Below are 26,127 nucleotides of genomic sequence, written 5' to 3' on the forward strand. Positions count from 1 at the left end.
GGTCTACACTGAGTAGAACTTAGTTGGATATTACCCCCATTTTACCTATTTATAGTTAAAGTCCCTGTTCTCAACCCTTATTTTTGTCACTATGTGGTATGGTAACCAAGCTAACATGGTGGTCAGCAGTTATAAATAGTGTCTCAGCCTATTGACACCTTTGGGCAATATCAAAGTTTTGCTACTATATAATGTAGTAATGCCTTTTGTTTGAAGTAAAGTGGAGGGGTTCTGAAAATAGCACATACTGTTTTTCACTATTCCTTTCTGTATTTTTATAACTGATAGTTCATTCATCCATGTGACTTCAAGAAATAACCTTGACACTAGGACTAAGACGTCACCCTAACCTGAAATTCTGTACTCATGTAGCAAACTAGATAGGCTCTTATGAACTTTAGTTTCACTCTGATTAAGTTTGATCTCTTAGAAGCCCAAACTGAAGGACAAGGCAGTTACCTTTTATTACCTTTCCTACCTGGATTTTATTTTGATAGTAAAACAATGCAGATTTTTATATTGTGTCCTTAAAATGGAAAGAAAATATAAGAACAGTAATTTTCTCCCAGTTATTCATGAAATAAATGGAATTTTATAGCTTTCTGAAACCATTTTGCATGTTACCCTGAACAGTTAAAGTTCATGAGGTTGTCACTGGTATATTAATTACTATAGTACTGAATTTAAGAAGATAATTTCCCTTGTCAAAATTATGGTTCTGGTGATTTCAAAATACTCTAGTTGGTTTACAAATACTTTTCTCTTTCAACCTCACCTGAGATCTCTTATGAAGATGTTGAAGAAAATATCACCCATTTCCCCATAAAAATATAGACATGGAAAATGTCATAAACTGGAATACCTAACAATTAAAAAGTATGGGCAATTTTAATTCTTGCTTCAGATGAAGACTACACAAATAGCACTTGCTAGGACAGAGCAGAAAAAATTGCTAAATTCTAGGAGTATATATCATTTTAATTTAGATGGTTTAGATTGCTTTAACATAGCAAGTTTTCCTACTCTGACTAAGGGCAATTATTGCAGTTCGGATAATTCAATTTCTAAGTTTCTGTTGCAAGTTTCAAATAGGTATTTTCAGCTTTACGTTTTTGGTCTACATGGGCAGAACTGCTAATGGTTTACTTTATGCTATGTTTCATTATCTAGGAAGTTCAGTGCCTGTGGTGAGTAGCAGTGCTTCCTCTTTACCTGCTCTTTCTGGAGGATTTCTAGGCTTAGACAAATTCAAGAAGCCGGAGGGCAGCTGGGACTGCGAAACATGCTTAGTACAAAACAAAGCAGATGCCACAAAGTGTGTTGCTTGTGAGAGTTCAAAACCAGGCAGCAAGACTGAACTCAAAGGTATGTAAAGAGTATAAATGCTCTCTCAAAAAAATCATGTGTGCGTATTCTGCTCCTTAATTTTCTCCTCCTTTTTAATTTCCCCCTCTACCCACGACTCATGCTTTCACCTCTAAATAAGGAGAGCCATGCCCAGAATCAGTTTTCTGCATTGTGTCACTTGTTGGATCCAAAGCTGCTCGGCTAAGTCAGATAAAAGTACCTGAAAAGTACATCTCAATGTGGATGAGAGATGCATATTCAAATCTATGTTAAGTGCACATTCATAGAAAACAAAGGAATCAATATAGATCACATCTGCAGTGGGTACACCTCCAATTTATCCCCTAATCCTTTAAACTCTGAGAGGTCCCCTCGCCCTTTCAAATTAAGGAAGCTTTGGGTCTAATTGCCCACCCAACCCTTTCTCCTCCAGGCAGCCAAAAGGCATTGTCTGATTTCAGGGATGCAGTCCAGCTGACAAAATCACTCAAGGGTTCAAGGCAGGGCCAGAAAGGGGTATGTTGCCTGGGGAAACCCCAAGGACTAGGTAGAGAGGTCTAGAGAGTAGCATTTGTCCTGGGCCTAAGCTTAGCCATTCCTTTTTTTTAAAAATAAAATTTTTATTAGAAATTTTAACACAATAATTTTTATAAAAATACATCATCCACATTGTTTTTACCCCCTCCATTTTTCCCTCCCCCCAAACAGAAAACCCAACCTCCCCCCAGACTTCCCTCAGCTCCTTTCTCTGGTTTCTCAAGACATCTTTCTGTCTGCATATTATAAAATTGTAAAGATCCTCAAATTATCTATCTATTTATTACAATAAAGAGTTTGTGAATGTTTATTCAAAGCCTGCCAAAGAGTCCAGTTCATTTTGTTGCTTCTTCAAATATTTCATAAAAGGATTTCATCTTTGAAATCAGTTATCCTTGTCAAGTAGTTTGTGTGTCAACTTTGCCAATTCCGCATAGTCCATCAGTTTTTCTTGCCATAGTTCTTTCGTCGGGATTTCCTCATTCTTCCATCCTTGTGCTATTAAGACGCTTGCCGCCGTTGTCGCATACATAAAAATATTTTTTAATTTCTTTGGCAGGTCTATTTAAAAAAGGTTATGTTGGGTTTGTAACACATTTGGTGTACTATGTTATTTTCAGGTTTTGGAACTGCTGCTGCTTCTACAGTCCCGTCTACTACTTCCTTCAAATTTGGTATTCAGTCGTCACCGTCAGAGCTTCCTCAGACACTGGGAAATGCAGAAAAGAGTTTCAAATTTGGAGAGCAAACAGGATTCAAATTTGGTATTACATCGGAGCTGGGATCATCAACAAACACAGTGACTGGAGGCTTTAAATTCTCAAAAACAGAAGGGTCCAAACTGGGAAGTTTTCCTTTGGAATCTGAATCGGAGGACAATGTGAAAGATGGCAAGAGCAATAGTAGTTTCAACTTTGGTCTTCCTTCTGGGGCTAAAAGTACACCTTCTACATCATTTCAGTTTGGAATAGCTAACCTTGGACAGCAAGAGAAGAAAGAGGGACTTAGCAAGCCTGCTGGAGGAGGCTTTACTTTCGGCACAGGTTCCACAGCCTCTGCAACTGCACCTGAGAGTAAAACTGGAATAAGCGGTTTCAAATTTGGTAATACAGAGGAAAAGGAAACTTCAGTCACTCCCTTCTCCTTTAAGAAAGTGGAGGAGAAAAAAGATGAAAACCCTTCAACAAAAGGTGGCTTTACTTTTGGTAATGTAGAATCCGTGCCCACCCCGCAGCTTGTTTTGGGAAGGACAGATGAAAAACCGGACACTGTTGCCCCTTCCTATCCATCAGTGTTTGGAAAGAAAGCAGAAAATGAAGAATCAAAGGCACAACCCATGTTTCCATTTGCGAAGGCAGAGCAAACCAAAGATGACAGCACAGCAAAATCTGGATTTAGTTTCAGCCTAGCAAAACCAGCAGAGAAAGAAACTGAGCAACAAGCAAAGCCCGCTTTTATGTTTGGAGCACAAGCAAGCACTGCAGGTAGGTACAAAAATTCCTTATAATTTATCCCATCATGTTGTGAAACGGATTTTTTTTGACAGGTGATTTAAGAAACTGAACTATGAAGAGACCCTGAGAGCAATGATAGAGGGTTGTAACGTTATCTCTGTTGTTGTCCTTTTGCTTCGGAAATATACTGTTAATGAACACCACTTGCTGAAAGCCTACAGAAGTGTTTTATTTTGAAATGTTTGGGAAGTGTTCTTGGAAAAGGCAAATACCCCTTGGATAGCTTAAGGCAGGGGTCAGCAAACTTTTTCAGCAGGGGACCGGTCCACTGTCCCTCAGACATTGTGGGGGGCCGGACTGTATCTTTTTTGGGGGGGACGGCGAATTCCTATGCTCCACAAATAACCCAGAGATGCATTTTAAATAAAATGACACATTCTACTCATGTAAAAACATGCTGATTCCCACACCGTCCACAGGCTGGATTTAGAAGGCAATTGGGCCGGATCCGGCCCCTGGGCCTTAGTTTGCCTCCCCATGGCTTAAGGCCTACAGTGGGAAACTAGCCATACAAATAAGGCACGCAGTTCCTGTAGGCCTGTAATCTCTCGATAAAGCTCAGTGCAAGCTTAGGCAACTGCTTGTAGATAGGGTGCAAATGCGATGCTTTGTAACAACCCATTTGACCTTCTAAATTGGAGTTTTACAAACATTTTATTTAAGAATTCTGACAGCAAACCTAATTAAGAGACAAACTGAGTTTATTTTAGAAGAGTTGGTAGAGGGGACTATTATTTACACTTAAATATTTTAAGTGAATATTGTAGATGTTCTTTTGCTCTGGAGTAGCAGCCATTTCTGATTTTAAATCCTTAGGATTGTGCATAGGTCATTTAATTTCAAGCTTTTGGAAACTTCTGTCACCATTAGGTTTGGGATGCTGTTCAGTTGAATGACTTATTACCAGGCTGTAGGTCTTTACAGTGGCCGATTATAAAACATTAAACAAAAATGTATTTGTGGGTACTTCAGTTTCCAGGGTGAATATCAAATAAACCATGACAAATTTTGTGGGCTGCCTTAAGGGTCCCAAATATCTAAGAAGAACTCTTCAATCTTTTGAACATATTTGGCACATTTAATGTGCATAACATAGTTGGCTATAAATAACTGTTCACAATACTTAATGATTTAATTTTCATCAGTTAATTAAATTTTGTCCTTGGCAGCAGTATCTCTTATAGCTTTTCTAAATTAATGCTTTAAATGCTTGACTATCAAGTTCACTGACTTGGGGTTTTTTTTACTGGTCAAATAGCCAATACTAAACAACAGCTCTTAAAGAAAGCAATGTTTTCAGAGTAGGAAAATGGAACAGGAATCATACTTTGAAAAATGAATAGATTAATTGAACGAGAATTGTACGTAACAATCTTTGCACATGGATAATTATGAATGAATTATTTCATAGGAGCTGGGGGGAAATTACAATCAGGGAAATAACCACAGAACATCAGGGTATTATAATTACTGTTTTATCATTTATTACAAGGGGAGAGAGATAGCATGGAGCAAGAGAACGAAGACACAAAGTTCAATAACAACTTATGATAGATGCAAGATGGAAAAGGAAGCCAGTATTAGAAATTGGACATGGGAATCATATGATCAAAGCAGTGTGCATAACATCAAATGAACAGAAGAATTGAGAACAAAGATTTTTAAGATGGAGGAGCAGGAAGACAGTAATATAAAACATTACAATGATTGAGTCTGCAATAAGGGAATGTAAAAGTGTCCCCATTATTGAAAGAGACTAGTGATCTTAGAGTTAAGAAGAAAAACTGGATTTGAAGACAAGGGAATTATGTGAGAAAATAATCCAAGTAAATGTAAGGAAAGGGAAAAATAATTTCGTGAAAGAAGAATTGAGAAAGAACAGGCAGGAGGCAAAACCAATGGGTTTAGTTTTAGATGAACTAGGAGCTTAGTGAGAAGACATTTGGTGAGGCATCTAGAACTATTGAGAGAAGAGGCAAGATCGTGGTGTAGCAGTCCTATGCCTTGGTACAAGCATGGTGCTGACCCATTTCAGGCAATATTGGTTTAAATTATCTATGGTTTATCAGAAGGAGCATTGTGCCTGCACATCCCATCCTCTTTATGGGAGTGTTAACACAATAGTGTCCTGTAACATCTGAACTGAGTAATTGTGACCTCATCTCCCAACTGCAAACCAGGTTTTGAAAATTCAAGTTTGAGATTCTGCTTTTTATTTAACTTTATTTAACATTTATTTTTAATTAATTAAATCATACTTTCCTGGTGCAAATATAATGGGCAACTGTTTGTGATTTAGTTTTGGGTTATGGCTCATTAGAGAAGAAACCATGTTGAGCATAGTGCTTGTCCTAAGTTCAGTAAATCATGATTTATTAGACAGCAGTTGTCATACCTGAAATGACTGGCCATTGTGTCTCATAACTGTGATGCCATTTGTGCAAAACATGGTATAGCTTTCATAGGATTCTTAGTTGAATTTTCTCATGGACATTTCCACATACAATTCATGAAATCCTTTATGGCATCTAAAATCTAGCTTTCTACTTCTCAGCCAGTGAATAGAAGTGGAAGTTGTCCAGTTAAGATCCACAGTTAGTTTTACAACTGTTGAGGAAGGGATAAAAGACAGGATTCAACATGATGATGAACTGAGCCAAAGCTAACAAAATTAATTTAAAAGATAAATGTAGAGATCTGTGTTTATCTAGACTTCTAGATAGTAAGCCTGAGGTCAGAGACTGTTGTCATTTTGGTAACACTCACCTGATCTGCTATGTACAGTTCTGGGCACCACAGTGCTCTGCATTCTACTGAAATTTGAGTTAGTCCAGAGGAGGGCAACATAGATGGTGAGGGGCTTGGGAACCACGTCCTATGAGGAAAGGTTGAAGGAGATGTTTGTGTTTACCCAGGGGAAGATATGGTTAAGAGGCAACATTGATAGCCATCTTCAAATACAGTGGTACCTTGGGTTACAAACACTTCAGGTTACAGACTCCGCTAACCCGGAAGTAGTACCTCGAGTTAAGAACTTTCCCCAGGATGAGAACAGAAATCGCGCGGTGGCAGCAGCAGGAGGCCCCATTAGCTGAAGTGGTATCTCAGGTTAAGAACGGTTTCAGGTTAAGAACAGACCTCTGGAACAAATTAAGTTTGTAACCAGAGGTACCACTGTATTTGAAAGCTATCACACAGATGATGGAGCAAATTTGTTTTCTGTTACTCCATGGGGTAGACCCTAATCCAACAAAGTGCAAATTACAAAAACCTAAATTTCAGCTAAACATTTCTGACAATATAAGCTGTTTGGCAGTGAAACAAACTGCTATTGGACTTTCCTTCATCAGAGACGTTTAAAAAGAGGCTGGGTGGTTACCTATCAGAGATGTCATAGTAGTGGGTTTCCTGCACTGGATCTTTGATATACAAGCCAACACAGATTCTGTGATCTAGCTTTACTCTGCATCTTCATTTCTTTCTAAAAATAGTGTTAATCCCTTTCACTTTCAGATCCAGGATCATCAAAGTCTGCATTTGGCTTCATGAGCTCTAGTTCCTCCAACACTGCTGTGCAAAGTGTTGCTGCTGCTGCTGCTGCTGGTGGTGCTGGTGGTGGCGGCGGCAGTGGCGTGTTCAGCAGCACCACCTCTTCCTCAAATCCTGCCCCACCAAGCTTTTTGTTTGGACAGGCCAGCAACACTGTGAGCAGCTCTGCTTTTGGCAATCCCTCTGACTCCAGTACAACCCAGTCCTTTGGGTTCTCCCAAGAGAACAAGCCACCAACAACCACTTCCAATACAAGTGCTCCTGCTCCATTTCTTTTCGGTACAGCAGCCACCACCAACAGTGCAGCCAACACTGGCTTCAGTTTTGCAGCAGCCACCACAACAGCAGCTCCTGCAGGTATGCTCAGAACTTGAAGAGATTTGGTTTGTGGCTGTCTATTGAGGGATTTGTTTTCCAGAAACTTGGCTGTAGAACAATATACAGAGAGCTTTGAAAAAGATTGACTTGGCAAACGTATCAGTGCTATGGCAGTTACGTTCCATAACAAATTCAGTAGATTCATGGTCAAATTGAATGATACTTGTATAATGTTCTTCCTAAGGGGTGGGGGGGGGGGAGACCAGCTTTTCTAAAGCTACCCAGTGTGGTGTTGGCTGAGCTGACATTGAACCAGGGATTGCACAGCTCATAATCGTAACTAGCAGTGCTACACCAGCTACATACATTCCATTGATGGGCTCTGTGTGCATCAAATACTGCTGTAATATGTTTTAATGTAGCAGTGTGAATGTTCAAAACGCTTTCCTCTGCATATAGGAAGTCGTCTTCCTACTGCTAATTTGCCTTCAGCCGTCTCTTGATGCCTTCTGTTTTCCCTTTGTCAGTGTGCCTACCTTCCCTTCAATTATTGTCACCATTGTTGTTTCCTGTTGCAAAAATGGAGTGCAGTGTTACAGTGGCAACATGTATGTGCATTAGTTTTAGGCAGTTCAGTAGAGACTGCTTTCATCCCTAGCAGTGGATTGACCTGGTGATAAGCTTCGTATGTACCCATTTTAAACTGGGTAGGAGTTTACTCTGAGGCACGGTCACATGCACTTTCGGTAGGGATGCTTCTCACAGCTAACATGCAGGAATTAGCAATGCAGATCCACTTGTAGCCAGAGCAGGTAGTTATTGAACATTTCAGGGAGTTTTAACATTAAAGATCAGCTGAAATAAACTTTTAAATAAGCAAAAGCCTATATACCCCAGAGTAGAATCTAAATAGTTAGATTCTTAACCACCGAGAGCAGTTCTCAGGTTTATTCTGCTCACTTGTTTTTCTAGGTTCATCCTCTTCATTTGTGTTTGGTTCTGGGTCTTCAGCTCCTGCAACTGGTCCTGCATTTGGTGCCAGCCAAACACCAACATTTGGTCAAAGTCAAGGCTCCAGCCAGCCCCCTGCTCCAACCTTTGGATCACTCTCTTCCTCATTATTTTCTACTGGTGCTCAGCCTGCGCCTCCAGCTTTTGGCTCCGTGTCAAGCAGTACACAGCCTCCTGTCTTTGGACAACAAGCTACCCAACCGCCTAGTTTTGGCTCTAGTACAGCTCCTAATTCTGGTAAGTGCAAGCTCTAGAGGTCTTGCGTTGTAGGCTGGTGATGTTGCTAAGGCAGAGCTGTTTAGGTTGTTCCATCCTAATTTTTCAGTCGTCTTTGCATGCTAACCTGTGCTAGCATCATGAGTGCCACTTTAAAATACTTCTTGAATCAAATTCTGTTTGCAAATTAACTATTGATTTGAAAAGTTGAGTAGTATTGATGTAATACTAGAAACAGAAAATGATCTAGATATGCTTCAAGTGGTATGTGCTTACCTCAATATAGTGTGCATGGAAGGTCAAGTCAAAACATCTGTACACGGAGCACAAGTGATTTCTTGGTTTGAGAATCCCTTATACACAGACACATTCTTTGTGCAAATGGCATAGAATTTATAAGTGATAAGCTCCTCTTAACTCTGTGCTCAGATTTTTTTGTTTTGTATTGATAAAATTACAGCTCAGTGGGATACTGAACATAGGAGTGTAAAATGTTTACGTGGAGACAGATAAACGTCATTGTCAAAACACACAATGTATTTTGAAAGATCTAGTTCAGGGGCCAGCAACCTTTTTCAGCTGTGGGCTGGTCCACAGTCCCTCAGACCATGTGGTGGGCCAGACTATATTTTGGTGAAAAACAACAACAAATTCCTATGCCCCACAAATAACCCAGAGGTGCATTTTAAATAAAAGGACACATTCTACTCATGTAAAAACTTGCTGATTCCCAGACCGTCCGCAGGCTGGATTGAGAAGGCGATTGGGCTGCATCCGGCCCCCGGGCCTTAGGTTGCCTACCCCTGATCTAGCTGCTTTTTCCCAAGAATATTGATGTGATGCTTTGTATGATACATCTGCTTTATTGGAATATTTTTTCCTCTGAAGATCCATGGCTTTGTACATATTTTATGAATCATTTCAGCCAAAATATACTCCAAAGAGCTAATGCTTAGGATATATGCTACCTGATCCACTGTGTAGCATACGGTAGAAAACGAGAAAGTTAGCCAGAAACAAAAAACTACATTAGCTGTGCCAATGGATTTGGACATGGTGAAATGGATTTTTTCCTTCTTTGTATTAGAAACTGCTTTTGAAGGTTGCATTGGTTTCAGAAGAGTTTTGCCATGTAGCATCGGAAGGTCTTGTTAAATAAATGTGCGTGCTCTTGAACATGCTTTTTTTTATTTTTAGATCTAGCTCTGTGGAATCCAGAATATCTTATTGGTGCACTCCAGCAATGCAGTAGTTGCTTTGTGAACTGCTATACTTGCATTCTCCTCCTTTGTAATCACCTATTTAGTGCTTCTTAAGAAATTAAAGTTCCCCATAGACAAATGATTGCGAAACAATGCTTTTCATCCAAGAGGCTAAGTCTCGGTTATCTTGCTCTCTTAGGCCCGGTGTTCCAGTTCGGAAGTAGTACTAATTTCAACTTTACAGGCAACAGCCCAGGAGTATTTACCTTTGGTGCAGCTTCTGGTGCTCCAGCACAGCCTGCAGGTGGCTCTTCGGGATTTTCATTCACCCAGCCTTCATCATTTAACCCAGGGTAAGAAGGGGTTAAGACTTGGCATGATAGTGTGGCAAGGTGTATATATATTGAAGGTGCAATCTCCTAGTGCTTCCATGCACATGTTGTAATGTAAGGGAATCATTTTCAGGTACATCTATGGGAATTCCACACTATTGAATAGCAGTGCCAGGGTGGGGGGCAGGATGAACTTTGCATTAATTGAATCTACAAATTTGCTGTAAATTTCAATTTCAATCTAACTGTGGCTATTGGAAATGAATATTTAAAGCTGATGGCATTAAGCCTTTCAGATCAATTATACGCCTGCAGCTATCCTTGAAACAAAAGTTTAGATTACAACTCCTTAACTGAGTGACGTAATCTCTAAAAAATGATGTATTTAGTAAATGATCTATGGGATACTCACTCAAGTGCCTGGTTTTTTTACAGTGGATTTTTTCCTCCCATTTTTGTTCCACAATATTAGAAGCTTTAAGACATATGACTATCACTTTTAAGTTCCTGATGTTTAATTCTTTTCCTCCCTAAAGCAGGAATAATGGGAAAAATATATTCTCCACATCTGGATCTTCGCAGCCTGTTCGGAAGATAAAGACAGCTGTTAGACGTAGAAAATAAAATATTAATGATTGTTACAGACAGCAGTTTTCTTACCCACAGCTGGTTGCCCTGCATTGTTCAATTACTGAATTGTACCTCATGCTGGGTTTAGCTGAAGCCAGGTCTGCCTAAACTCTGCTCGCTTTTTCCCCTCCCCATTTAGGTTTTTTAAATAATTAAGAGTTGGTGGCAGGGAGGATCTTAAGCAAAACTATTTTAGAATCCAAGAGTTTTCACTGACTTGGCATGGTCTGGCTATAGATATAAATATAGCCTGCACAGCGAATGGCTTCGTATAATACCTCTGTTTGCACCACTTTGTGCGGTCATCTGCGTTTACTGACACCTCGAAATTGTAATTATATCAGAGGGGAGTCTGTATAGAGTAGAGAATGTGGATAATGAGTGGTTTCTATGCGGAGTTTGTGCTGATGTATGTGTGAAGTGAGCGAGTTGCGTGTATTGTGCACTAAAATTTTCTGATAGAGGAAGAATGATTAAAGAACGGTCCATGCTAAGGACTAGTTAGATCAGTAGTACTTCATTCAATAATTAGATGCTCTTTCTATTTTCATTCTTACTCCTTATCACCTGTCTCGCTTTTTCAATATTTTATTATGAAACAAATGTGTAAATACAATTCAGTTTCTCAATGTACTTTGACATAACAGATCTGTGAACTTGAAATTTTAATTTTGTGTGTTACAGCAAATTTTTGTTTAGTATTGTCTCAGATTTTATTATGTAAATCTCATTATTCAAAGTTGCCTAAATCCATTAAAGACCTTTAAAATTGGGAATTCTTAAAGTGAGTTTATTGGCTTTTCTGATCCATTTTTGTTTGGACCAAAAACCAGTATTGTACAAAGTGTTAAGTATATATTTTTATATTTACGGAAATGGACTCTGGTGACTTTGGATAATAAGGAAAAGTTTAATATTAAAGCCATGTTTATTACAGTATAATTAACATGTTAAACCATGGGATAAATGCCATCAATAAAAATTATGGAAATATGTTTGTGGTGAATTTTAATATAAGCACGTGGTCTTACAAGAATCTACAAATTCTCCGTTAGTAGGATATACGTCTTATATTTACAGTTAACAAATGCTGATCAATGTAAATTAAATGCATCTGTTATTGTGCTAATAACAGGGTGCCTGAACTTCAAAACCCAGAGGGCTAAACACAGTTGTCTGGAGCATTTGAATACACTTTACCTTGCAGCCATACGTAATAAACCAGGAACAATAATGTCTTTATTAAAATAGTTACTGCCTAGTTAGTGCCAAGTAACTGGCAGCAAGTGAGAGAAACGATCGCATGTACCTTGATTAACAGTCTCAGCTTGGTTTATAAGAGATTCTTCTTCTTTGCGGTCTGCAGTCCCGTATGCAGGTCCTCGTCTTCACAGAACCCGTCAAGAGTTCCAGTCATCAGGAGATGTATGCTCATTTCTCCCCTTTTCTGCTATCTTAAGGCTAGTAGGTCTTTAGGTTTATATACATGCCTCAAAAAAAACTGGATAAGCACCTTTCATCTATGTTTTTCCAACAGCTTGCATTATCACCATCGAGCAAACCATTCTCCATTGTTTTCTCTTGCCCTAATCCTCTGCTGCAGGGGCCAAAGTCCTCAAGACACACAAAGAACATTTTGTCCCACGTATTTTGCTTTTATCCTAGCAGTCCTCAGGGATGGGTTTCTAGCATGTTTGATAGCCTAAAGAAAAATAACATAAGTGGCTGAACACAGTTACTCCCTTTTGGAAAGGGATGTGGGAGGCAGGAAGTCAAGGAGCAGTTGCCAGTTGTGGGCAATTTACTTTGTGACGTAGAACCTGCTTTTGCAATATGCACAACTCCATGTCTGGCTGGCTTTTTTGTATATGCTTGGGGGCAGGTAAAAAAAAAACTCGTAACCTTTCCAGGCTGGTGTTCCTGAGACCTTTTGAAGCATGGTGGCTCAAGAGTAATGCAAGTAAACTATTAGTCTATGAGCCAAGGGTCTAGAAACAAAGATGAATTTATGAAGCACCTTTTAAAGTAACATATGACCATAATAACTTTATCAGCCCCAGCAGTCAGTAATTAGCAGCTTTCACTGAAAAATGTGGGTTTTTAAAGCCTAAAATATGTAATACTCAACTATGAGCAACAACTTGATAAATGCAACATAAAGACACATACCCAAAGGATAAAAAAGCAATCATGTAGGCAATTTAAATGCTGGCTTAGTTAATCTTTATAATATCTAGTAACACAAGTACTGCAGTATTCATTACTAAAATAGTTGATTAAAGCAGTTTGTGTCCTTTGTGCTCTACAACTGATAATGCCACCGCTGCTGCTGCTACTCTGTGTCTCTCTCAGCTTAACTAAAAGTGTAGAAATGTACCCTTCAATTGATGGAACTGTGTGCAAAATACACCTGACAAGTTAAATGCAACACAGAAGGGTAGTGCAAACATAAAGTCAAAATCCACAATCCTTGAACTGGTGACAACCTTTTTCACATCCAGATGGACTGTGACTTCCACTAGTCACAGCTCCACTCCATAATTTTCCACATGGTTCACTGTTCTGGGCCTGACTACTCTGCAGGTAGTCAATTCTGCTATCCCTTCCTGTTGGAAGTAACTGAATGATCTTATCACACCAGAAGCAGAGATGCTATGCCCAACTGATATCAGCTTTAATTAAGCTAGGATAAACTACAGTAGCACATAATTCAGCAATGCTGTGTGGAGCTACCTCTTACTACTTGATTCATAGAGCTTAATTGATTCGTTAGCCCAGCAGTTCTCTCAGAGGGACTGAATTAGTGCTAAGTTATAATTAATGAAGACAGGTACCTAAAGCTAAACCAAACCATGAACAAACCTTGGTTACAGCTTGTGATCTGAATGACATACCACACCCAAAGCATGCATTAGCAGGGTGTGGGAGAAGCAGAGAAGTGCAGTGGCCAAGATCTCTTCAAGAAACCCATGCTAAACTAGTTCAGCTTAGCATTGCCTGCCAATTGGCTCATAGGTTCTTTAGTTCTAAGGAATAGGATATTTGCCATAAGACAAGTGGGTGTGCTAAATCTCCCAATCCATCAGTGCTCTCCTGTAAGTAGGCCTTCCTCAACATGCATTTGTGTTCACTGCTGCAAACCGTAGCAGCAAGACTACTTGCAGATTTTTCAGCCCTAAAATTAATTCATTCAGAAAGATGGAAAGAGACGAGTTAAGGAAGCAGCCATGGCACAAACTTTTAACCCTTCCAGAAATGTATTTTAGGAGAAATGTTAAGTACTTACTCCTGTATGATCTCCCCTCCAAGAGGCTCTCGCACAGTCATCTTTATTTGAACACAGGATTTCTCAAAATTCCTGTGAGGCGAGAAATAATATTTCTTTGCTGCTCCCTATTGAACAGCAGCCCTTCCCTCTTAACTGTTTGTCTAATTATAAGAATATTTCTGATACTCTCTTACATTTGGAAAGTCACCACTGTACCATATGATCTTTGAAGTTTGAGATCCCTGCTTATGTACATGGACAAGAATCTGAATCTCACGACACCATTGTACACCAGTTCCAAATTGAGATACTGCAATAACTTGAAAACACCAGTGTATGTTATAATAATTACATTTTTAAAAGACGTGTGTTGTTTTTTTAAAAAAATCAGCAATATCCCATTACAATAAGTTAGTTCCTTATCAAATGACCAGAAACAAATTAATAGAAACATTGTGTTCTGGTTACATAGTATTTGATCTTAAGGGAACAGAAGATTAAGGGAGAATGGTAATACTTTTTAAAGTTTGCCAAGCCATAAAAACTTGATACCAATGTGCTATTCAGCTAATATTCTATTTGTAAAAATAAACCATGCAAATATGCTTTGTTCAATAAGGATAATTTAAATTATCTAGGCACACAACCAGATAAAGTGAAAGTGCACCTATTTATATTTGCTTTTTCAAAGATCACACAGATTCTCTATTGCTTTAGCGATAGTGTTACTGGCTATTTTTTAAAAAATTATTTTGTTATAAAATGGTGCAAAAGGCTATGCATAAACTTCCTTTTGCTCGAATCTCAAACTTACTGTGGTTCTCATTAAACAAATCTGAAGTTTGTTTTTCTCCTTTTTGCACTAGTTTAAGTTTTCTGTGCTCTTACAAAGGGGGAGGGGGACGAGAGAGAAATCAAACCTTTCCTTATCCTAAGCAGTGATTAACATGTAATTTGCATCTATTCCCTATAGTAATACTGCCAGAACTCCAATATATACCAGTTTACCAATACCAGAATTATCTGCCTTCCATGATATAGCACATATTCAGTTACTGGATTTGTGTTCAAGATCTCTTCATCATGCAAGACACACAAGATGTTTAAAGAAAACTTTTGAGTATTAAAATACAATGTTTGCATGAGAAATTCATGATAAGGCTTTTATAAAGTGGCAACTCAAGTCTGCCACCATAGCATTATATAACTTCTAGCAATTTGCCGCAAACACTATAATCCCTTTGGTTATCTCCTGTAATAGTTTTGAGTGTTCATGAAAAATAAGTCTCTCTTTTGCTATAGGACCCTCACTGTAGAACTAGCATTTCTCATACACTAGAAGACACTCTGACCATAGGCTGCCAATAGCTTTTGAAGATAACTAATTCTCTTGATCAGTTCAAATACTCTCAAATTATATCAGTGCCATTTTCTCCAATGTTTATGGCACTGCTGGAATTTTAAAAAAAGTTCAGTGTCATCATTGGCACTGTTCTGGAGTGACAGATTCAGAAATCCACCAGATGTCATCAGCACATTTGAACAGTAGAATCCTGGCTTCCTTGTGTATCATCTGACACCGTTTCGTTTTACCACAATTGTTCCTGCTACAATATCATAGGCTGTTCTGTTATGCTGAAAGAACAGCAGGGTAATGAATGCAGGAAAAAAGGAAGCAATAGAAAAATTCTTGATCAAAGCTCGTATTGTAGATCTGGAAAGAAAAGAAATTATATGTCATCTCTGCAGTTCTGTAAACGAGTTATTTTGACGAGTTATACAACTGCTAAAAAAAACACAAAAACCAACCCCACTCTCAGAATAATTTCCCATTTCTGAGAACCAATACACATCAGCTTTCATTAAGACAAATTTTCTATTGTTACTTTCAGAATCAAGGATATTAGTCCTAGTTTGAAGAATCCACTCTTAACAAAGCCACACCAAAGCCATGTTCCCCCTTCACAGCTGGTGTACTGCTGCACACCTTGTATTTTGTGTTTTACTAACACACTTCTTCCATTCATTAAATATTCAAACACCATTTCTCCAGGAAAAGCAACCAGAGATCATTAGTAAAGGATTCAATATTATAATGCCTTTATACGAAGACAAGCATTGTTGCACCATAGAATACCCTGTACGGTTCTGATTGTTGTACCTCATAAGGATAAACATCAGAACAGTAATTCAGGGAGTTATAAATAACCAAGCTTTCTTCCTCATAAATTGTTAGATGACAATGAAGGGAACAATTCTCCACGCAAGAAGCTGGCATAAAGAAAGCCAGTGTAAGTAAAGCTGATGCAAAGTTACACTGGATCCAAACCCTGTTCAGCCACAGGGATACTGCTGCTCTGCCAAAGCCTGGTAAAGGGAAAACTTGCCTTTAAAATAGTTTTCTATGCTGGGTTGCCAGGTCATGTGACTGAACTGAATGAGCCTAGGATCCAGCTGAAGTCCCCCAATCTGGTTGCACCATACCCCTGGAACCCCCCTTTTGGGGGCTTACACCAGCCTTGGCTCAATGACCTTCAGCTCAGCCAACTGAGTGCCATCTGAGCACCAGCTGAACTAGGATGAACAAGTTACGTTGGTGTATCTTCGGCAGAGTTCAGGGTTAGGGACTTAACACCAGCTGAGCCAGGGATCAACCAGCTAAGCCCAAAATCTACTGCATCCTAAGCTAGTCATTCCAGCAGAACTTGCCATAGGATTGCCCACTAAAGTATCAAGTTAAAAGTTGGTCTTGTTATTAGTTCAAAAATAAAATAAGTTCTGCCTACTGATGTATGTGGTTTTTAAAAATGTCTTTATAGTGCTTGTTGTTTTCAATGCCAGCTGTCTCTATTGTTGGCTTATTTTGTTAAAAAATCTTACTGTATAAAGTTTAATTAGGCTGTATGCCACCTTGAAATTGAAGCGGAGGTGGGCAAAAGACCTTACTGCAAGGCTCTAGTCAATGAAGGACAAAATAACTATTTATTCAATGTAACTAGAAAAAATTGATGAACCACTACTTGTACCAACATAATAGTGATACAAAAAAAAGTTAACTTACGTTGTCATGCTCACATTAGAAGATGGAATCACTAACACGCGACTTGGTGCAATAAGTACAGATGTGTCACATGTCACAACTCGAAGACCAAGCAGAAATTTCCCTGGGGTTGCTCCACCTGCTCCCCAAATGCAAATAATCTGAAAATAAATGCCATTTCAAATTTTGTCACCAGGAAACAATATTTAACCTTGCACAACCTTCCAAATGCAAACACTTTAAAAATGAAGCTAACTTGATGAAACCAGAAGAACTTCAAAACATGTTTTGTAATTGGGGATATAACTGGAGAGGGAGGGATAACCTGCTCCCTGTCTTGGGCAACTCAATAACCCTAGAGACTATGTAGATAGTGGTTTCTGCTTCTTGGTCACACTAGAATGTAACATAAAATAGGAATTCATTTTGTATATCTGTGACTTTTCCAAAAGTTCTCATTATCTTTGTCAGTTTAAGCTCACTAAGGATTAAGACATATGTTCTCACTATTCACTACTGAACGTGTAGTTAAGGCTTAGATACCTCATAGAAGCAGACTAGCAATCTGTAGACAAGGGCCACTATCATCATTTTCTGTAAATCTTCCATGGAAGTGTCTTCATCTATTTCCTCTATGATGTAATGCATGGCAAACTTGGATATATCCCTAAACAAACAAACAAACAAAAACCATTTTAGTAATCAATAACACTAACATACAATATTGCACTACAGTATAGATGCTTCTATTCAATCCCCACTTTCCTGTCAAATGTTTTCACCTGATGGGAATTTTAACTGCATAGAATTGAGTAGTGACTAAGGAATCAGGGTGTAGCCAAGGGGGCAGCTGCCCCTCCATCAAGAAAAATCCATAAAAAATACTTACATAACTGAGGTTCTGCTCCCCCCACAACAAAAATCATGGCTACACCCATGACAAATTGTGTCTATATTTCAGCCAGTCCCAACTGTATTTAGATTACATAAACTGGATGCTACTCGCTCTTAGCAACAGTTTCAATTCATGCAGAAAATATGCTTATTTCGCATCTAAAAGCACAATTCCACATCTACAAAATCGTGAGAGCTAGTATATGGTAGGAAGTCCCCAGGACTAATCTTGCCTGTGTCATGAACTTCACAGTGTAACCTTAGGCAAGTCAAACTCTCAGCCTCAAAATTCATGGATAAAAATACTCCTCCATCTTCTCCTCCAAACTTCCTCCAACACGGGGAAGTTGTACAGTCTAAAATATGGTAGTGTATGTGAACTGTTACAAATACTTCAAAGTGTACAAAAATGCTGAATTATGTTAATTATTTTTGAGGTAAGCAAACCCCATCTGAAAAACCTAAATATTTTATATCGACCAATACCAACTTATCAACTTTTATCAAGCTATACAATTATTTTAAAATGCCACGTTAAAAAACATTAGGTTGAGATGCAAACAAGTATTCCATATTTTTTTAAAAGATGAACATAATTTTCCAATATACTTCTCTATAAGGAAATAATACTCATTAAGTCAAAAGTCACCTACACCCAAGAACTATAGCACTCATTTAGCAAGTACTGTATTTACTAAATCTTGACGTATGACTTGAGTTTTGCTGCAACTCCAAAGCTTGAGAAATAGGGTACAACTAAATTTAAGCTTATACAAAGTATTATTATCATATTAGTTTGTTGTTTAATAAAAAACATTTTTTGGCTCAAAGCAACTAACATTTTTTTAAACCACAGCACCAAATTAAAATGTATCAAAATATTTGAAAAAACTCATTCATGAGTGTTCCTACATGGAATCTAGTATGGCAGGGAGGAAACTTGGCTAGATCTTTTAACATATATGTTTTCTATGTTCAGGGATTTATTTTGGTATGAAGAACATTCAGTCATTCAGCCTCCACCTGCAATTTGAAATGGACTAGTTCTGTTATACGTTTTTCTAATTCAATGAAAAGAAGAGCACAGTTAAGAAGAGGAGAAATTATAACATTTTCTATATTATGTATTATAAAACTTACTTTATTCCACTGAGGTGCATAATACTCAAAACTATGGTTGCTTTAATAAAGAAAAGAATGAAGAAGTCCACCATCTCTGCTATAAACCTGTGAGCCAAGGATGGGATAATATATTCACGACCTGTTTTTTAAAAACAAGAGTATTCAATAGTACAGTATTAATACAAAATAAACAGCTTGAAAAAGGTGCAATGTGCACAAGATAGGCTTACTATATTTCACTTTACATAAAAGGTAAAGGTAAAGGACCCCTGACAGTTAAGTCCAGTCCCGAACAACTCTGGGGTTGTGGCGCTCATCTCGCTTTATTGGCCAAGGGAGCTGACGTTTGTCCAGAGACAGTTTTTCTGGGTCATGTGGCCAGCATGACTAAGCCACTTCTGGCGAACCAGAGCAGCACACGGAAACGACGTTTACCTTCCCGCCGGAGCGATACCTATTTATCTACTTGCACTTTGATGTGCTTTTGAACTGCTAGGTTGGCAGGAGCTAGGACTGAGCAATGGGAGCTCACCCTGTCACGACCTAGGCTCTGTGTTTAGACCACAGCGCCACCTGCGTCCCTTCACTTTACATAACCAATGGCAAATGATGCAATATTATAATTGTAAGTATGTATAATGCTAGAAAACACATAGACACAAGTGGAAACCACACCAGATTAATGGAAATTTACCACCATATGATCATTACTATGTGAACCAATGTTCTCAAGCGAAAACAAAGTGCTGAGAAGCAACAAAAAAGACTGCCTGATAGTCTTCTCCCATGCCATGCTATTCTGGCACGAGGTCTGCTGCAATAATGCTTGAGTTATTCACAGAGAACTGAGGCCTTGCCACAAACCATCTAAGGTTGGGATGGAGGGAAAGTAGACTTTGGATCTATTTGTAGATATCTGGCTGATTTGTAGGGATCAAAGGGATTCAAATTACATGTGTGGAAACTAATGTGCTAATAAAGAACTTGTGTTTAGTTTAATTGACAATTACAGTGTAAAATGATTATTTTAAAAAGGATCTTTCTACTTATATTCAATTATATTTCTTTACTGCACTTTACTATTTCTACTATTTACATATTTTAAAATGAGATGTAATTGTATGCTGATCTAATCAATACACTTTATATACTTTTTCCAAGTTAAGTTAATGAGAATTAGTTAATGTAATCTAATTCTCAACAGAAAGTAAATCTGCAATCAAAAATACCGGTAATTCTCTGCCATGGCTGGTCTTGTACTAATCACTCATCTCTCATACTGAAGTTTTTCTCACCTGTAAGATACACTTATTAAATGGTTGCTTTTAACGAGGTCTTACTGCAGCTTTGCTAGCTAGTTTGAAAGCTGTATGCCACTATTTTGTAACTAGTCCTGATGCTTCATTGTGCTTTAAAGGGGAGGCAGTGAGGAAGAATATCCATTTTACACTTGATTTGGAAAGCACCCTTTTTCCTACTCTAAATTTCATATTTCCCTTTTGAAAATAAACATGAAAATCAATGCTTGAAACTGGAATTTCAAGATTTGGGCTTCTGCATTTATTTTTAGGGAACGACGACATTCTGCATTAGATGCACTTGGTGTTTCTGCAGAAATGACAAATATTTCAATGCAACGGTATCATACCACAAACTGCATTTCTGAGTGACATTGTAGGTTTTCCAGAGGCATCTCACTAACAATTGTAGGAAACTGGCTGCTGGCCAAGAAATACCTTAATTAGGTCTAGGAAGGCTCTTATGCACATATCTAAAGGACCCCACCCAAGCCCTTCCATACTTATCTTTACCAAAAGTTTCTAGAAGGGTAGACATGTTGAATTCCAACCTATACCTATTTCCTAAAAGCAAGCCCCACTCACCTCAATGGAACTTAGAATACAGCAAAATCAACAAAAACTCTGCAGCCCCTTAAAAACACAAACAAATTTATTAGGCTTTTTATCAGGCTCAGCTGGTCTGAGGCCAGGGTGGAGGTCCTGTTAGAATAAAGTTGTAAACTCAAACAAAAAATCAGCCAGTCTGGTTACATAAGATAGCAGGGCCCCTTGGCCGACTTAGCTCTCCAAGGGCCTTGACAAGTGTACCCAGCTGCGCACCCCTCTAGACGGGCTTGCTTTCATTCCAAGCTTACTCCTCCCCCTCCACTCTGTCCTCAGTGAACCGCTCAGCAGTTTTTCTGAGTAGTAAAATAATTGGTGAGGCATGGCCTTGGAGAAAAAATGGCCAACCACTTGGAAATTGACCATTCTCGCATCGAAAGTCAATGTCTGCTCCAAACTTGATACCACAGTTGATTAGGCCTTTAGAGGTACTTAGAGCATTGTCATTTTTTTCAGTTATTGTTGCCTGAGGATACAGCAGAACATTAGAAGATGTCAGGCCCACCACATGCTCTCTTGACCCTTGCCCATTTTGGCTTTTAAGATCTAGCAAGGAGGGACTTGATTAGGTGGATCAAGGGAATGGATTATGTCTCACTTAGAAGTCGTAGTGCATTCCTTCCTGAACCACCCAGTCACATATCCCATTCCTGGGCAAGATAGCAGATTGTGACAGCTCGCCAACTACAGACATTCCAGGATAAAATTAATTATTCAACCTAATTTCAGTTTGCCTTCAGATCTGGGTATGGCACTGAAACAATCTCGGTCATCCTTAAAGGACTGCTCCCATACAGTAGTATTGGGGGACATCTGCTCAGCTTCATGGCATTCATATTGTCCCCCATTCACTTTAATGGAAACCAGCAGCCATCTGTGGACTAAGACAGCCTGGTGGCAATGACTACCAACACACACTCTACCATCTCTCAGTTGAATTACTGCAACACACTCTACATGGAGCTGCCTTTCAATATAGTCCAGAAGATGCAGTTAGTGAAGAATTCCACTGCCATGTTTTTAAATGGGGTAGCAAGAAGAACTCTGCACAGGGCCCAGTTCAAGAGTATGGACATACAAGGCCCTGTATAGTCTGGCGCACTGCTACTTTTATTTTTTTATTTATTAAAGATTTTCTTGATTTACAAAAGTCTGTGCAATGTCTCTCTCTCGTATTTCCCCCCACCCTCCATGTAACATTTTTTACAAATCAGTTTCATTTGTTGAGACATTAGGAAGAAAAGGGGGAAAGAGGTGGAGGGGGGGAAGATGGGTGGGGATGTTTCTATTTTACTTAATATATGTAGGGTTTAGTGTCTGGCACTAGTACTTTTAGAACACCTCCCCAGATGCTGCTGCTGCCCAGGACTGACCTGCTGGGAGCCTGAAGGGCCCTGCCCTGCCTCTCTCCACCTGGCTTGGGGCGGGGCCTGGCAGGCTCCATAAAGGACTGCTGCTGCTTTAATTTGTTTTTATTTTTTTATCTATGTCATTTTAAATTGTAATTGATATTAATGTTGTATTTTTTAGTTTTAGATTTTATTATTTATGTGGAAATTGTTTTCCATTTGGTTGTGTACCTTTTGATGTGTTTTATTTATTGTTTATGATTTTTGTTATGTTATGTTGGTAATTATGTAAATCTTCTCATGGTAATTATGTAAATCTTCTCATGCTGTAAGCTGCCTTGAGCATTGTTTTAACTATGGAAAGGCGGCATACAAATAAAATGACGGTGGTGGTGATACCTTCCAACCTATGCTTGGGAGAACTTGTTCATGATGCCACCAGTAGGCAAAGACCAAGGAGTGGGGGCATAAGGCAGGGACTTCTCGGTGGTGCCCGCCCCCAACATTATGGCATTTCCTCCTGACTGAGATTCAGTTGTCCCTGTCCCTCCACATTGCCAACAACTAGGTGTAAAGTTAAAACATTTGGCCAACCTGGGTTGCCACCCGGAGGTGAGGGGTAGGTATTTAATGAATAAAACAGGTGTCAACCTAGCAGTTCAAAAGCACATCAAAGTGCAAGTAGATAAATAGGTACCACTCCGGCGGGAAGGTAAACGGCGTTTCCTTGCGCTGCTCTGGTTCGCTAGAAGCGGCTTAGTCATGCTGGCAACATGACCCGGAAGCTGTACGCCGGCTCCCTCAGCCAATAAAGCGAGATGAGCACCGCAACCCCAGAGTCAATCACGACTGGGCCTAATGGTCAAGGGTTCCTTTACCTTTACCTATTTTAACAGAGTTTATTGCCTTCTACATTACATTCCAAACACTGTTATTGTTCTGTTTTATTTATTTTAAATTACCGTTTTGTGAAATCTGTATTGTGTTTTTAAGACTGTTGTTAGCCACCCTGGGCTCCAGCTGGAGGAAGGGCGAGGTGAAAGAATAACAAACAAACCTTCGCTGACAGCATTTCCTTCTCTTGTGCAAGTGTGCTTGTGTGCACCCAACAACTGAGAACCACGTTCTGCCACGACAGATTTGTTGAAATCTTTAAAAGGGAGCCACAGCATTTACCAAAACGCTGCCCATAAGCCTCTCCCCTTCACTTATTATAAGCAGCCCACCTCCCAGGCGCTGCTTCTCGCATCTACACCCCAGGCCAAACGGCGCGCCTCCCTCCCCTCCCCCAGTCCCGTAAACATCACCATGGAAACCCAACCCTCAGGCCGCCCCCGCCCCCTTCTCTCCGCTTCAGCCCCGGCGCCCCTTCCCCGCTCAACTCCTCTCACCTGCCGGCCGGCCGGGTTCCCTCAGGGAGCTGGCGGCGGGGGCGGGGGCGGCCCGTTGGGTCAGGGGCGCGTGCCTGCCCGCGGGCGGTTGCCAAGCCGGGGCCGCGCGCGGCGGGGCGGGGCCGCTGGCGGCGGGAGCCGGAGGGGTCGCGAGGAGGTAGTGGAAGGGGCTGTAGTAGTAGCCGCCGGGAGGCGGGGCGGCGGAGGCGGAGGCGGCGGCTCCGGCCATGAGCGCGGCCAGGCCGCTCTGCCAGCTCAGGTAGCCGCAGTACGAGTCCCACAGCCACTGGTGCACCCGCCGAGAGTACTCCCCCGCGCTCAGCGACTCCGAGGCGGCGGCGGCGGCGGCAGTGTGGGCGCCGCCTGTTTCCTCAGGGCCGCCGCCGCCGCCTGGGACCTCCTTGGTCTCTGCCATGGCCCCGGCCCGGTGCGCGGCCTTCTCCGCGGCGCCTGTCACTGCCCGCGGGCCTCACTGCGCAGCTGCAGGGCCATCCCGCTCCCCGACCGCGTACGCCGGATATATAATATATATCTGCGTGACAGGCCGAGCGTAACTTTCGCGGCGCCGGCTGCGTAGCTCTGACGTCACTGGCGGAGGCGGGGCTGAGAGAGAGAGAGACGGGAGAGCGGCCCCAGGCCCAGAGGCACAGTTTGGAGCGTACCACTGCCTCTTCACGACCCTACGTGAGATGGTATCGCCCAGCTGCGCCTCTCGGCGTTTCTGGGGCTCGGCTTGCGCCCCGCCCGCAGCAGAGAAAAGAGGAGTATGATAAGGAAAAGAGGCAGGGCGACCAAAGTCCTTGCACTGGGACAGGTTTCCTATCATCCCGAACCCATGCGGTGTGCCATACCCCTTTGCAGGTGGGAATCAGAAGGCGCCGAGCTGCCCAGGATCACCAATGCACTTAGAATAGCAACGTGTTTGACCTGTGAGCTTTGACCAGGCGTCCTTGCAACTTGCACATCCTCTTTTTTATCTCCTTCAAGTTCTCTAGAAGAGGGGACTAAAGGTTTTCAGCGAAAGCAACAGGCAGTTGTACAGCGTTGCTGACCGTGCCGGACTATGTTTTGAAGACTCGCCCAGATTATCTGAAGCAAACAAGGATTCCTTGGAAGCAATCTTTCCCCGGCTCCCCGACCCTCTGGGGATCCTTTATCCTCTCTTGCCTGGCAGCCAACGAGATAAACAAACGCCTTGTGTTGGGATAAGTTGGCACAGCTCTTGGCTGTAAGGCCAAACCTATTTTGTAACATCCTTTGTCCGTGTGTTTAGCTGGCTTCAGCTGCTTGACCTCATTTCTAAGTATTTTTGGATCAGACTTTGAGTGAAGTATTGCATTCATTGTGAGAGTTTTTGCTACAAGTTTGGGCTGCTTCAGAAAATCAGTGTAGAAAGCAAATGTGTTATCATTCTAAGAATCTAGTCCCCAATAATGTAATAGTAACATAAGAAGATCCCTGCTGGGTAAGAACATAGGCCTATCTAGTCAGGTTTTCCATTCTTGCAGTTGCTAACGAGAAGTATCAGGGAAGCCCACAAACAGGGTATGAGCACAACATCTTTCTGCCATTCCTGATCCCCAGCAGCTGTTACTCAGAGGCAAACTACCTCTGGTACTAGAAGTAATATACAAGTCTTACTGCCTAGTCCTATCAGTATTTACTCCGAGTTCAGTGAGGCTTACTCCAAAGTAAATGTGCATATTTGCAGTCTTAGAACTTAGCTGCAGTCCTATGTGCAATTGGGAATACCTCTGGCTGAATTTTCAGTGGGATTAATTAATATGCAAACACTGAAGAAGAAAGTTTGCTCGAACAGTATATTGCCACTGCAGCAAGTAAAAGTAAGGTAAAGGACCCCTGGATGGTTAAGGCCAGTCAAAGGTGACTGCAGCATAACATTAAGACAGATACATTATTTTAATTCAATTGCACACCAGTGTAACCTGCATACTAGAGATGAACAGCAGCAACCTGCCATTCTCTTATAGGATCAGCAACTTTTTTATTCCTTATTCATTTGTACTCCTTGTTGCTTAACTCTAACTTGATTGTGAGTATTCACATATATTAGAATAATTAGACATGAGACCTGAGTGATTGTTTTCCCTATCTCTGCCTGTATTTGAATGATTGCCCTTAGATTGCCCGGTCTTGGCTGGGGAGGGCGGGGTATAAATAATTTTTTAAAAATTATTATTATTATTATTATTATTATTATTATTATTATTATTATTATAGAATTCTAAAATAGTTTCGGGTTTTAAAAATATAAATGTCACAGCCCACTTCAAGATAAAATTAACAGTATCATTTGTTCTTTTTTTAATTTAACAAACTTTATTTTCAAAACTGTAGCTCTTCCCATTTTTTCTGACGAGTGTTTGGAAATCGTTTACATTCTAGTGCTTATTCTGCCACCTGGTGGATATGCAGAGTCAGTATCTCAACAAAGGTTGATAAGTAAAAGTCAGGCATACTGTATTTGCTTTTTTGCTTTATT

At 40.3% G+C, this 26,127-nt stretch overlaps 2 protein-coding genes across 7 annotated transcripts in view; one reads left to right on the plus strand and one right to left on the minus strand.

Moving 5' to 3' along the window:
• NUP153 (nucleoporin 153) overlaps window positions 1–11,649 on the plus strand; it is a 42,542-nt gene extending 30,893 nt beyond the window's left edge. For 2 of the 6 annotated variants that reach the window (XM_083623690.1, XM_083623692.1), the window contains exons 17-22: window positions 1,171–1,365; window positions 2,505–3,368; window positions 6,912–7,304; window positions 8,238–8,513; window positions 9,894–10,047; window positions 10,563–11,649. In XM_083623690.1, the coding sequence (XP_083479816.1) occupies window positions 1,171–1,365; window positions 2,505–3,368; window positions 6,912–7,304; window positions 8,238–8,513; window positions 9,894–10,047; window positions 10,563–10,650 (1,970 nt within the window). In that variant the 3' untranslated portion in view covers window positions 10,651–11,649. Of the gene's footprint in view, window positions 1–1,170; window positions 1,366–2,504; window positions 3,369–4,890; window positions 5,235–6,911; window positions 7,305–8,237; window positions 8,514–9,893; window positions 10,048–10,562 lie in introns of those variants that run through there. The other 4 variants (XM_083623691.1, XM_083623693.1, XM_083623694.1 and 1 more) reach the window with 2 other exon arrangements.
• Window positions 11,547–24,329, minus strand: FAM8A1 (family with sequence similarity 8 member A1). The gene is made up of 5 exons (XM_083624059.1): window positions 23,625–24,329; window positions 18,999–19,119; window positions 17,508–17,631; window positions 16,986–17,125; window positions 11,547–15,638 (listed from the first exon to the last, which is right to left on the minus strand). Exons 1-5 carry the CDS (start codon window positions 24,037–24,039, stop codon window positions 15,494–15,496), a joined length of 945 nt encoding a protein of 314 aa, XP_083480185.1. The 5' UTR covers window positions 24,040–24,329; the 3' UTR covers window positions 11,547–15,493.
• Window positions 24,330–26,127: the final 1,798 nt, after the last annotated feature.

This window comes from Podarcis filfolensis (assembly GCF_964270895.1).
Source record: "Podarcis filfolensis genome assembly, chromosome: 7".
NCBI classification, from domain to species: domain Eukaryota; kingdom Metazoa; phylum Chordata; class Lepidosauria; order Squamata; family Lacertidae; genus Podarcis; species Podarcis filfolensis.

Bases quoted from the DNA above. Each gene is read 5' to 3' on its own strand.
- FAM8A1 (XM_083624059.1), bottom strand. From the start codon at position 24,039: ATGGCAGAGACCAAGGAGGTCCCAGGCGGCGGCGGCGGCCCTGAGGAA. The intron at 17,632-18,998 runs GTAAGTTTTATA...TTGTTTGTTTAG, and splicing joins ATGCACCTCAGTGGAATAAA to GGATATATCCAAGTTTGCCA. The intron at 15,639-16,985 runs GTAAGTTAACTT...TTTTCTTTCCAG, and splicing joins TCTAATGTGAGCATGACAAC to ATCTACAATACGAGCTTTGA.